The 12466-nt window shown below is 49.8% G+C and overlaps 1 protein-coding gene across 1 annotated transcript in view; it reads right to left on the bottom strand.

Annotated features, from left to right (window-relative positions):
• The window catches only part of STXBP5 (syntaxin binding protein 5), a 789999-nt gene that overhangs the window by 185032 nt on the left and 592501 nt on the right, over window positions 1-12466 (bottom strand). The window contains exon 14 of the mRNA XM_030194976.1: window positions 11105-11325. Within this exon, the coding sequence (XP_030050836.1) occupies window positions 11105-11325 (221 nt within the window). The remainder of the gene's footprint in view (window positions 1-11104; window positions 11326-12466) is intronic.

Below are 12466 nucleotides of genomic sequence, written 5' to 3'. Positions count from 1 at the left end.
TGGAAGCAAGCAAGATGCGGGAGACACCCTCTGACAGACCCACAGAGGCAAAGTCTACGCTCTCAACATCCAGGCCGTGAGAGCCAGGGACCGGAGGCTGGGATGCAGAAGAGCCCCTTCGTCCTGCGTGATGAGGGTCGGAAAACACTCCAATCTCCACGGTTCTTCGGAGGATAACTCCAGAAGAAGAGGGAACCAGATCTGACGCGGCCAAAAAGGAGCAATCAGAATCATGGTGCCTCGGTCTTGCTTGAGTTTCAACAAAGTTTTCCCCACCAGAGGAATGGGAGGATAAGCATACAGCAGGCCCTCCCCCCAATCCAGGAGGAAGGCATCCGATGCCAGTCTGCCGTGGGCCTGAAGCCTGGAACAGAACTGAGGGACTTTGTGGTTTGCTCGAGATGCGAAGAGATCCACCAAGGGGGTGCCCCACACTTGGAAGATCTGGCGCACCACTCGGGAGTTGAGCGACCACTCGTGAGGTTGCATAATCCTGCTCAGTCTGTCGGCCAGACTGTTGTTTACGCCTGCCAGATATGTGGCTTGGAGCACCATGCCGTGACGGTGAGCCCAGAGCCACATGCTGACGGCTTCCTGACACAGGGGGCGAGATCCGGTGCCCCCCTGCTTGTTGACGTAGTACATGGCAACCTGGTTGTCTGTCTGAATTTGGATAATTTGGTGGGACAGCCGATCTCTGAAAGCCTTCAGAGCGTTCCAGATCGCTCGCAACTCCAGAAGATTGATCTGTAGATCGCGTTCCTGGCGGGACCAGCTTCCTTGGGTGTGGAGCCCATCGACATGAGCTCCCCATCCCAGGAGAGACGCATCCGTGGTCAGCACTTTTTGTGGCTGAGGAATTTGGAAAGGACGTCCCAGAGTCAAATTGGACCAAATCGTCCACCAATACAGGGATTCGAGAAAACTCGTGGACAGGTGGATCACGTCTTCTAGATCCCCAGCAGCCTGAAACCACTGGGAAGCTAGGGTCCATTGGGCCGATCTCATGTGAAGGCGGGCCATGGGAGTCACATGAACTGTGGAGGCCATGTGGCCCAGCAATCTCAACATCTGCCGAGCTGTGATCTGCTGGGACGCTCGCACCCGCGAGACGAGGGACAACAAGTTGTTGGCTCTCGCCTCTGGGAGATAGGCGCGAGCCGTCCGAGAATCCAGCAGAGCTCCTATGAATTCGAGTCTCTGTGCCGGGAGAAGATGGGACTTTGGGTAATTTATCACAAACCCCAGTAGCTCCAGGAGGCGAATAGTCATCTGCATGGACTGCAGGGCTCCTGCCTCCTGCCTCGGACGTGTTCTTCACCAGCCAATCGTCGAGATATGGGAACACGTGCACCCCCAGCCTGCGAAGTGCTGCTGCTACTACAGCCAAGCACTTTGTGAACACCCTGGGCGCAGAGGCGAGCCCAAAGGGTAGCACACAGTACTGGAAGTGACGTGTGCCCAGCTGAAATCGCAGATACTGTCTGTGAGCTGGCAGTATCGGGATGTGTGTGTAGGCATCCTTCAAGTCCAGAGAGCATAGCCAATCGTTTTCCTGAATCATGGGAAGTAGGGTGCCCAGGGAAAGCATCCTGAACTTTTCTTTTACGAGATATTTGTTCAGGGCCCTTAGGTCTAGGATGGGACGCATCCCCCCTGTTTTCTTTTCCACAAGGAAGTACCTGGAATAGAATCCCAGCCCTTCTTGCCCGTATGGCACGGGCTCGACCGCATTGGCGCTGAGAAGGGCGGAGAGTTCCTCTGCAAGTACCTGCTTGTGCTGGAAGCTGTAAGACTGAGCTCCCGGTGGACAATTTGGAGGTTTCGAGGCCAAATTGAGGGTGTATCCTTGCCGGACTATTTGGAGAACCCACTGATCGGAGGTTATGAGAGGCCACCTTTGGTGAAAAGCTTTCAACCTCCCTCTGACTGGCAGGTCGCCCGGCACTGACACTTGGATGTCGGCTATGCTCTGCTGGAGCCAGTCAAAAGCTCGCCCCTTGCTTTTGCTGGGGAGCCGAGGGGCCTTGCTGAGTCGCACGCTGCTGACGAGAGCGAGCGCGCTGGGGCTTAGCCTGGGCCGCAGGCTGTCGAGAAGGAGGATTGTACCTACATTTGCCAGAAGAGTAGGGAACAGTCTTCCTTCCCCCAAAAAATCTTCTACCTGTAGAGGTAGAGGCTGAAGGCTGCCGGCGGGAGAACTTGTCGAATGCGGTGTCCCGCTGGTGGAGCTGCTCTACCACCTGCTCGACTTTCTCTCCAAAAATGTTATCCGCACGGCAAGGCGAGTCCGCAATCCGCTGCTGGATTCTATTCTCCAGGTCGGAGGCACGCAGCCATGAGAGCCTGCGCATCACCACACCTTGAGCAGCGGCCCTGGACGCAACATCAAAGGTGTCATACACCCCTCTGGCCAGGAATTTTCTGAACGCCTTCAGCTGCCTGACCACCTCCTGAAAAGGCTTGGCTTGCTCAGGGGGGAGAGCATCAACCAAGCCCGCCAACTGCCGCACATTGTTCCACATGTGTATGCTCGTGTAGAGCTGGTAAGACTGAATTTTGGCCACGAGCATAGAAGAATGGTAGGCCTTCCTCCCAAAGGAGTCTAAGGTTCTAGAGTCCTTGCCCGGGGGCGCCGAAGCATGCTCCCTAGAACTCTTAGCCTTCTTTAGGGCCAGATCCACAACTCCAGAATCATGAGGCAACTGAGTGCGCATCAGATCTGGGTCCCCATGGATCCGGTACTGGGACTCGATCTTCTTGGGGATGTGGGGATTAGTTAAAGGTTTTGTCCAGTTCGCAAGCAATGTCTTTTTTAGGACATGGTGCAAGGGAACAGTGGACGCTTCCGTAGGTGGAGAAGGATAGTCCAGGAGCTCAAACATTTCAGCCCTGGGCTCGTCCTCCACAACCACCGGGAAGGGGATGGCCGTAGACATCTCCCGGACAAAGGAAGCGAAAGACAGACTCTCAGGAGGAGAAAGCTGTCTTTCAGGAGAGGGAGTGGGATCGGAAAGAAGACCCTCAGACTCCTCGTCAGAGAAATATCTGGGGTCCTCTTCCTCTTCCCACGAGGCCTCACCCTCGGTGTCAGACACAAGTTCACGGACCTGTGTCTGCAACCGTGCCTGACTCGACTCCGTGGAGCCACGTCCACGATGGGGGCGTCGAGAGGTAGACTCCCTCGCCCGCATCGGCGAAGCTCCCTCCGCCGACGTAGTCGGGGAGCCTTCCTGGGAGGCGACGGCAGCCGGCACCGCACGCGGCACCGACGCCGGGGACCTCACCTCGGGCGATGGACCAGCCGGCGCCACGCTCGACGGTACCGGCGGCGCAAGCACCGCCGGTACCGGAGGGGTAGGGCGCAACAGCTCTCCCAGGATCTCTGGGAGAACGGCCCGGAGGCTCTCTTTCAGAGCGGCTGCGGAGAAAGGCATGGAAGTCGATGCAGGCGTCGACGTCAGAACCTGTTCCGGGCGTGGAGGCTGTTCCGGGCTGTCCAGAGTGGAGCGCATCGACACCTCCTGAACAGAGGGTGAGCGGTCCTCTCGGTGCCGATGCCTACTGGGTGCCGACTCCCTCGGCGACCCAGAGCTCTCGGTACCGACACGGGAAGGGGACCGGTGACGATGCTTCTTCGATTTCTTGGAACGAAGCATGTCACCGGAGCTTCCCGGTACCGACGAGGAGGACGTAGAATCCAGCCGTCGCTTCCTCGGGGCCGAGGCCGAAGGAGGTCGGTCTCGGGGGGGCTGTACCGCAGGAGCCCTCAGGGTAGGGGGAGACCCACCCGAAGGCTCACCGCCACCAGCAGGGGAATGGACAGCCCTCACCTACACTCCCGACGATGCACCACCGTCCGACGACATCAGCAGACGAGGTCCCGGTACCACCGACGTCGATGCAGCTATCCGATGTCTCGGCGCCGATGCAGAGGGCCGATGCCTCGATGCACTCGATGCACTGGCGACCGAGGATGAAGCTCTGGACGCTGAAGACGTCGATGCACTCGATACCCCCGGTGCCGATGCCGACGAAGAGCCTGAGAACAAAACGTTCCACTGGGCCAATCTCGCTACCTGAGTCCGCTTTTGCAAAAGGGAACACAGACTACAGGCCTGAGGGCGGTGCTCGGCCCCCAGACACTGAAGACACGACGCGTGCCTGTCAGTGAGCGAGATAACCCGGGCGCACTGGGTGCACTTCTTGAAGCCGCTGGAAGGCTTCGATGTCATGGGCGGAAAAATCACGCCGGCGAAATCAAAATCCGAAATGACGAAAATGAGCACCAAAACTTTGAGGGAGAAAAATCTCGACCGAGGCCGAAAAGAGGCCTACCCCGACGACGAAAGAAAACTTACCGGGGCAAAGTCTGAAAATACGGGAAGGGGAAAACGAAACCCGAGGGGGCTTCCGGAGCACTTCCCAACAATTTCGAAAGATTTTCCGAAGAAAAAACAACACGTCGAAGACAAAGGACGCGCGAGGTCGACTTTCCGGGGCTCAACACGGCGAAAACACGACCGTACCGAGTGCGGACAAAAGAAGACTGGCCGGCTCAAGCCGGTTTCGGGCGGGAAGACGGCCGCGCATGCGCGGTGCGCACGGGCGCGCGAGGGCTAGCAAAGGACTTTGCTAGTGAAGATTCCGATTGGAGGGGCTGCCGTGGACGTCACCCATCAGTGAGAACAAGCAGCCTGCTTGTCCTCGGAGAATATAAATATATATTGTTGAGAGAAAATGTTTTCCTTTTTATATTAATTTCTGTATTTCCTTACATTTATGTGATAAATGTGAATGTAATTAAGTAAAATGATAAATAAAATTAAAAAAAAAAAAAAAAAAAGCCAATCACTTGCAGATGAAAACACTCTGTTAATGACAAATCATCCTTATATTTTCTTAACTGGAATAATTGACTATAAATTAAGAAATATGCCAAGGGAGGGTGGGAGTTGGGGAGGGTGGGCTGGAAAGAAGACTGTGCCTTCCAGTTGGTTTCTGTTAATGCTGTAGCCTATAACAGTTATGTTTCAACCTCTGACAGGAGGTTCAAGTTTACAACTATGGGGAAAAGGGTGTTACACTATTTAAACTAATTAATAAAGTTTTTTTAAATTCAAACCAGGGGCGTATCTGCATGGGGCCACAGGGGCCTGGGCCCCCGCAGATTTCTCCCTGGACCCCCCCCTACCACCGTTAACCTTCCCCCGCCTACCGCAGTCAACCCTTTCCCCGAGGTCCGCTTCCTCCTGTTGGTTTTTTAAAATATTACTTCAGCTGGCGGGGGACCCCAACCCCCGCCAGCCCAGCCGAGGTCTTCTTTAACTTCTTCATCCTCGTGCTGTGAAAGCTGCATCCTTCCAGTTGGACGGAGTCTGACGTCGCAGCACGTTGTACGTGCAGGACGTTAACGTGCTGCGACGTCAGACTCTGTCCAACTGGAAGGATGCAGCTTTCACAGCACGAGGATGAAGAAGTTAAAGAAGACCTCGGCTGGGCTGGCGGGGGTTGGGGTCCCCTGCCAGCTAAAGTAATATTTTTAAAAAACGGCAGGAGGAAGCAGACCTCGGGGGTAGGTGACGGCGGTAGGGGGGGCGGCGGCCGGGGAGGGCTATAATGTGCCCCCTCACTCTAGCCCCCCCTACCGCCGAACCTCAGATACGCCCCTGATTCAAACTGTTTTTATTAAAAAACCTACAATTTCTCCATTATCACAATTTTTAAGTCACCAAAGCACAGAGCAAAATAATGCTCACTTACCCCAAGAGATGTCTCCTGGCAGTTTATAACTAAGGAGAAAAGAGTTTTACACTATTTAAACAAGCTAGCTCTGCCATGCACTTTGGGCCTGGAACCTTCCAAGAAGTTTCATGCCAATTTTGATGATACCTGGTGCTCTACCTTTAAGGCTGGATTTTTAAAGCCACTTCCATTGAGGAGGATCTGCTGAGTAAGCTAAGTCAGCTTAACTCTGTGCAGATGATGTTGGCCTCTCCTGGGAAAGGAGGAGTCTCTTTGCGTCATAGTAATTTTGAAATTGGTTTACATGGTTCTTCCAGGCTCAATGGAAACATCCTTCCCTAATGCCTGCAGCCAGCCAGCCTGATTATCTAAACCCAGATGCAGCTGGAATAAGGGGTCAAAATTCGGAATATTTCTTCCACATTGCAGGCAAAGGTGGAACTTTGATTTTATTTCAAACAATTAAAAACTAACAAAATTACATTTTTTTTATTTTATATTTTTTTTTTAGGAAGAAGAAAAATGACAAATAATGTCTCACACAAACACACACAGAGGTAGAAAAGATCTCTTGAATATGGCACTTTGATGTCACATCCAGACTAGCAGAGAAAATGAAACTGGGGGATTAAGGAGACTGCTAAACACAGGAGGAGTCACACACACTCAACACTTTTCACTATTTTGGAGTTCTATGACAGCAGTTCTGCTCAAGCATTACGTGTAAATGATGTCACCCACTTGTGAGTTTGAATCAATCCAGCCTGGTGAGGAAAAACTATCTAAATGACACTAGCCTCTTTGCACATGCTCAGTTTTTGATGCACAAGCATTGAGCATGTGTGGCCTGCTGGTGGCATCATCAGCTCGAAATACATGCTGCCAGCTGCTGTCTGGAAGAGTGCTGTGTGCCCAAGGAGGAGGAAATATTCAGCTGGTGGAGTTTAGGGATCCCCGCCAGCTCAGATATTTAATATTGTGGGTTGGCTGGAGGACAGAGATGGAGAGTGGAGCTTGGGAGCAGGGTGTTTTCAAATTCTGTGCCCACTCATCTTGGGCTCAGGCTCACCCAAAACCATCCGTCTGGCCATGCCCCTGCTACAAGGGCTCTGATTAGCAGCTCTGCACAAACTCCCTGCCCCATAGGTGACACACGACTGGCTACGACAATGTCTGGTTATGATATAGAAAAACAGCAAAACCAGATTGTCTAGTCCCTAACCAGGACAGCTGGCGCACCTAGTGTTAAAACAAACCTAGAAATATGCCTTGGCCCCTCTGCTCTCCCCTGTAGTATTTCCAACTCATCCAGGTCAAACTGAACAGGTTTTTCCAGACTTATTATTGGCACTGCATACTCAGAAGCTGATGAAATAACCACACAATCCTTCGCACAGCAATTTACTTTCAATTTTCTTGCAGTAATTTTAAGTCTGATGCAGCAAGAGTTTTAGTGTGGAAAAATCCTCATAAAACCAGTGCTTCTCAACCCTGCCCTTGGGGCACACCAAGCCTACTGGGTTTTCAGGATATCCACAGTGAACATGTATGAGATAGACCTGCATGCACTGCCTTTTTGGTATGCAAATCTATCTCATGCATATCCCCTAGTAGTGAATCCCAACATATTGCTAGGTGTCTGGCACCACCAATGTCTTGATCAGGAAAGTATTATTGGTCCACTAGGGGTGAGGATTTGCAGCATCGGAGGCTCTTCAGTTGAGGATTTCCTTGTGCTGTGCGCACAAACCAGGAGTATCCTGATTAGGGTGTCCTAGACCATAAAGCTACTACTACTAATCATTTCTAAAGCGCTACTAGACGTATATCCATCCATATCCAGCAATTCTCCTCTCTCCCTTGCCCTCCCCTCCATGTCCAGCAATTTCTCCTCTCTCCCTGGGCCCTGCCCTCCCATCCATGTCCATCCTTGTCCATCAATGCTCCTCTCTCCCCTTCCCTCCTCCATCCATCCATTTCCAGCAATTCTCCTCCCTCCCCTCCATGTCCAGCAATTTCTCCTCTCTCCCCCTAGGCCCTGCCCTCCCATCCATGTCCATCGATGCTCCTCTCTCCCCTGCCCCCTCCATCTATCCATATCCAGCAATTCTCCTCCCTCCCCTCCATGTCCAGCAATTAATCCTCTCTCCCTGGGCCCTGTCCTTCCATCCATGTCTATCGATCAATGCTCCTCTCTCCCCATCCCTCCCACTCCCATGTCCACCTGCCCGCCCTCTTCTCAAATCTTCTAGTATTTAAATTTACCTCCATTTAAGCAGCTGCGCAGCGTCAGTGAAAGCGCTGTCTGACGTCTTTCCACCAGCCTTCCCTTCGCTCGTTCAATCAGTGCCCCGCCTTCTTCTGACGTCATTTCCTCGATGGCGGGACACTGAGAGGGAACGAACGAGCGCAGGGAATGTTTAGAGACATCGGGCAACATAGCTGCTGCGACGTTGGAGCGAGGTAAATTTAAATACTGGAGCGCCAGAATGGAGTGGAGGAGGCTAACTGAGGCGCGCCGCACGGGGCCCCCTTAAGCGCGAGGCCCTATGCGGCCGCCTCGGTCTAAGACTGGCCCTGATTACTGGCAGAAGTTGTGCCTAGACTGAAGCCGTGGATCTTTATGCCTGTTTGAGAGCAGGTGTAAATATTTGTGTGTAAAGTATGTGTATACAGGACTACTACTACTACTAATCTATACATAACGGGTCCCATGACACCAAGAGGTTTTTAAGCTGCTCACAGCTGAGAGATCTAGCACTGAATATCTGGGTTGGTGCTGACACTTGGTGCCAGCCAATATTCAGATCCGTGCCTGGTTAGTTTGGCCTTTTTGCTGTCCTAACTTTATGTGCTTACCTAACTAGTTAGAGGACCGAGATTTGCCACTATGATAAAGGGCTGGCTCTATCCTGGCAGTGGTGTAGCCAGGAACGTTAAACAGGGAGTGTCTCATGCCGCTGCTCCCCCATCCCCTTACCTTAAAAATCACCTTCAATCTTTGCCTGTAGCACTCATAGGCTGCTTGTGGCCTCCACCAGGCTCTCTCTCTCTGAATTGCCCCACCCTTTAGAAAACAGGAGGTTGCATCAGAAGGGGCGGAGTGCTTCAGAGTGAAAGCCCCGGTGTTGGCTGCAGGCAGCCTATGAGTGCCACTACTGCTGCCCGGGTGAAGACTGGAGGTGATTTTAAGGCATGAAGGTGGGGGTGGGGATTGGGGAGAGGGAGGGAATTGCAAGAGCTGCTAGGAAGGGAAGGGAGAAATGCAGCGGGAAGGAGAAGGACTGACAGGGGTGCATATGCAATACACGCACCTTGAATGGATATGCCACTGTTAGGCAGTATTGCAGCAATCAGAGCTGATATTCAGCAGTACTACCAGTTAAGTGCCACTGAATATTGGCAGCCAGCCCACTCAGCGTAGTTTCACCTCTTCTGCTTGTTTAAATATGCTGAACAACGACTCCATCATGCATACACCATCCAAATTCAGACCCAGAACATCCTTATATATGAATCCTATTACCCCTGGGATAATGTTCTAAGAGGTCTTTTACACATGTAAAAAGGCCTTTACAAGCAAAAAGTCTTTCATAAAACTATCCTGAGTCCATGGAAGAAAAAGCTTTGTAAATCAGGCCTTTAATGCATCATTGCAAAACTCGGGCAGGAGCACATGGCCAGAGGCTCTCCCCCTCAGCTCGCAAACATGCTAATAACTGGGCCTGACACAATTGCCTTATACTTCACTTTTCATCATGGCTCAAGTTCCTATCAGTCTTTCTCTTTTCCTCTACCCACCTTTTCTCAGTCTCTCTCTTCTTAATCCACATTTTCCCGACCAGTCTTTTTCAAACCAGCTTCATTCTCATTAATTTGATTGTCTGTCCCACCAAACATCCCAGCCACTTATCACTCAGCTTGTCAACTCAACTCATCAGACCCAGTGACCCTAACTTGCCATTCTGATTCACTAGTGTTAAACCAGCCTCCCCTCTCCAGGCATTGCTGCCCACAACAGTTATTATGAGTGACAGGGTACAGTTTAAGGTGCCATGGAGTCCTGGAGCTCAGTATTTGTCATGGTCTACACTAAACCATCAGTCAGTTTTTATGGTTTCTGTTGGCCAGCTGGTGATTGCATTTTGGCCAAATGAGAAGAAATACCTTTTATGGTGTGTTTCAGTCATCATAAAGTAAACAGAAAATGCCTTTTATATTTTTGTTGGCTTCTTTAAAAGGAGATAATAATAAGAATGGAAGCAATATGAGACAAGGTTATTAGAGGTGCAACTTTGAAGGAATGAGAAGAATGCATTTAGTAAATGATTGAGTGGGGACAGAGCAGGATTAAACCTTTGGTGGGCTCTAGGCAAATAAGTACATTGTTCTCCACTCCAATTATAATATGAATATATGTAAAACTCCCACATACAAGGCCCCACTGTGAGGAAAATCAGCAGAGGAGGAAGTAGCAGGTAAGTAATAAGTAATAAGTATTATTCTCGCTGACATCTGCCAACTGGGAGTCAATGCACATGGGGTGGAGAGAACAATTAGACTTCTGCAGGCAGCCGTGGCTCTGCTCTCTCTCTTCCCCCCCCCCCCTCTTTCCCGCCAGCATCTGATTTACCAGGAAAAAATCTGCCTTGGGTACCATTGAATTAACCCATCTGAGAGGGCTCCTCATAAATATTTGGGTCATAGGCACATACCTTGTTTGCCTATGCCTTAATCTTGCCCTAAGTGGGGAACAGATGTGGAATGAAAATCATCACTAGTTCTAAGGTTTTGCTTGCACCTGAAGGCCCAGTCCACTTATCTGCAAAATTCTCATAATCAAAAGAATAAAGGTGGAATCCACCCTACAGGTGAAGTCCATCATTAGGATGAAATGCAAAGCTCAGGGTGATTCATTCACCAGTAGACTTCATGACCTAACAGGCTTGTCACTGTCCAATGACAATTCAGGGAAGAACTCATCTGGACCACATTTATTTTTCTGGGCAGACTTCTACGATCTTATGTCCCAGAAATGCCAAAGAAAGACCATGATCAAGTATTTTATATCACATTCATTGTTGGTTTAATCATGAATTGATAATGAGTGTGATTGTTGGGCAGACTGGATGGGCCATTCAGGTCTTTATCTGCTCTCAGTTACTATGTTACTAAGGAAACTGTGAATCAGAAATCCAAAAGTTTCATTTCTGTAAGAAATCACTGAAGTCAATTTATAATATGCAAAAAGGAAGATCATCAATTGCTTGCCTTACCAGCATACTCTAAAACTGAAAGGCAGCTCTCAAACAACAACACAAAAATCTTCACCTCCGAACAAACAGTGAAATAGACTTACCGAAACGATTTCTGTCGTCATTTCCTGTTTGCTAAATTTGTAGATGATGACGTGTGCCGACACTCCAGCTACACACAGTATTCTGCTTTCCGGGCACCAGGAGATCATTTGAATAGCATAGGGATCTTCATCCACAATATCTGTGCTCTGTTTATCATCTTTATTTTTGTACTTTTCAAACACTTTTGCTGTTTTGAGCTTGTACAGTACTTGCAGTGTTACTAGTAATACAAAAGCAGAACAAAATTAGTTTTCAAAACAACACAACACGTTAATACTGATTTTTCTTTTCTTGCTTTGTCAGTGGTGCTAACAGCTGTCAGTTAATTGGACGGCGGTATGACAGGAGCAGGTCACGAAGGAAAAGGTCCTTTGAGAAATACTTTATTCATGTGAGGTCTATAAAAAAGCCCAACACTGGCCGTGTTTCACCCACGCGAGGGCTTTGTCAAAGGCTAAAGTAACCAAGCGGTGTTTACAAGTCACTTCACCTCCTTGTTAAAAAGCAGTCTGTGCCAAAAGATGGCAACCTCACACGGCATTTCAGTAATGCAACTAGCGGTATTACTGAAATGCTGTGTGAGGTTGCCATCTTTTGGCATAGACCATGTTTTACCAAGGAGGTGAAGTGGTTTGTAAACACCGTTTGGTTACATTAGCCAGTGCCAGGCTTTTTTTTATAGACCTCAAATGAATAAAATATTTCTCAAAGGACCTTTCATACCGCTGTTTTTGATTTTGCCCTGTTGTTTCCTTGGATAGTTAATTAGACAACAGGTTTCATGACATTTTGATGAAACTTCACTGGACAAATTCCCTGCTTAGCCACAAAAGTATTTAACAGTGATATTTACAGGCATTTTGAAAAAAGAAACCTAAACCTTCTTAATGAATTTAAATAGCTTTTACTAAGGTCAAGCTAAGAGGAGAAAGAAGAAACAAAGGGATCCTTTTACTAAGTGTGCTTCCTGTGTGTATTCCAAAATACAGTACCGTGGGGTGCGCCCAGGCACCCTGCGGTAGTTCAGGCATCTGTGCATGCTGCCCTAAAACATGCCGGGGGAGTGTTTGAGGGGAAGAGAGTAGGCATGCCCAGCGCTAATCAGTTAGCACAGCTACATCGAGGCGTGCCAACCAATTAGCGCACGGTTAGCGAGCAAGCTCTTTCCACCTACTAAACAGGTGTCAGTAAGGGCTCATGTGCTAATGGCCACACGTAAATTTGAAAATTAGCGCCTGGCCATTAATAGAAAATATGGAAATGCAGCCATATTACAGCTGCGCTAAAAGTGGCCTCAGCGTACGGGGAAACCCATGCGCTAATCATAACACACAGCTCCTTTTAGTGCAGCTTAGTAAAAG

Source organism: Microcaecilia unicolor, chromosome 3 (genome assembly GCF_901765095.1).
Source record: "Microcaecilia unicolor chromosome 3, aMicUni1.1, whole genome shotgun sequence".
Lineage (NCBI taxonomy): Eukaryota > Metazoa > Chordata > Amphibia > Gymnophiona > Siphonopidae > Microcaecilia > Microcaecilia unicolor.
The sequence above is the reverse complement of the archived record's forward strand: the minus strand, read 5'-3'. Positions and strand labels throughout refer to the sequence as shown.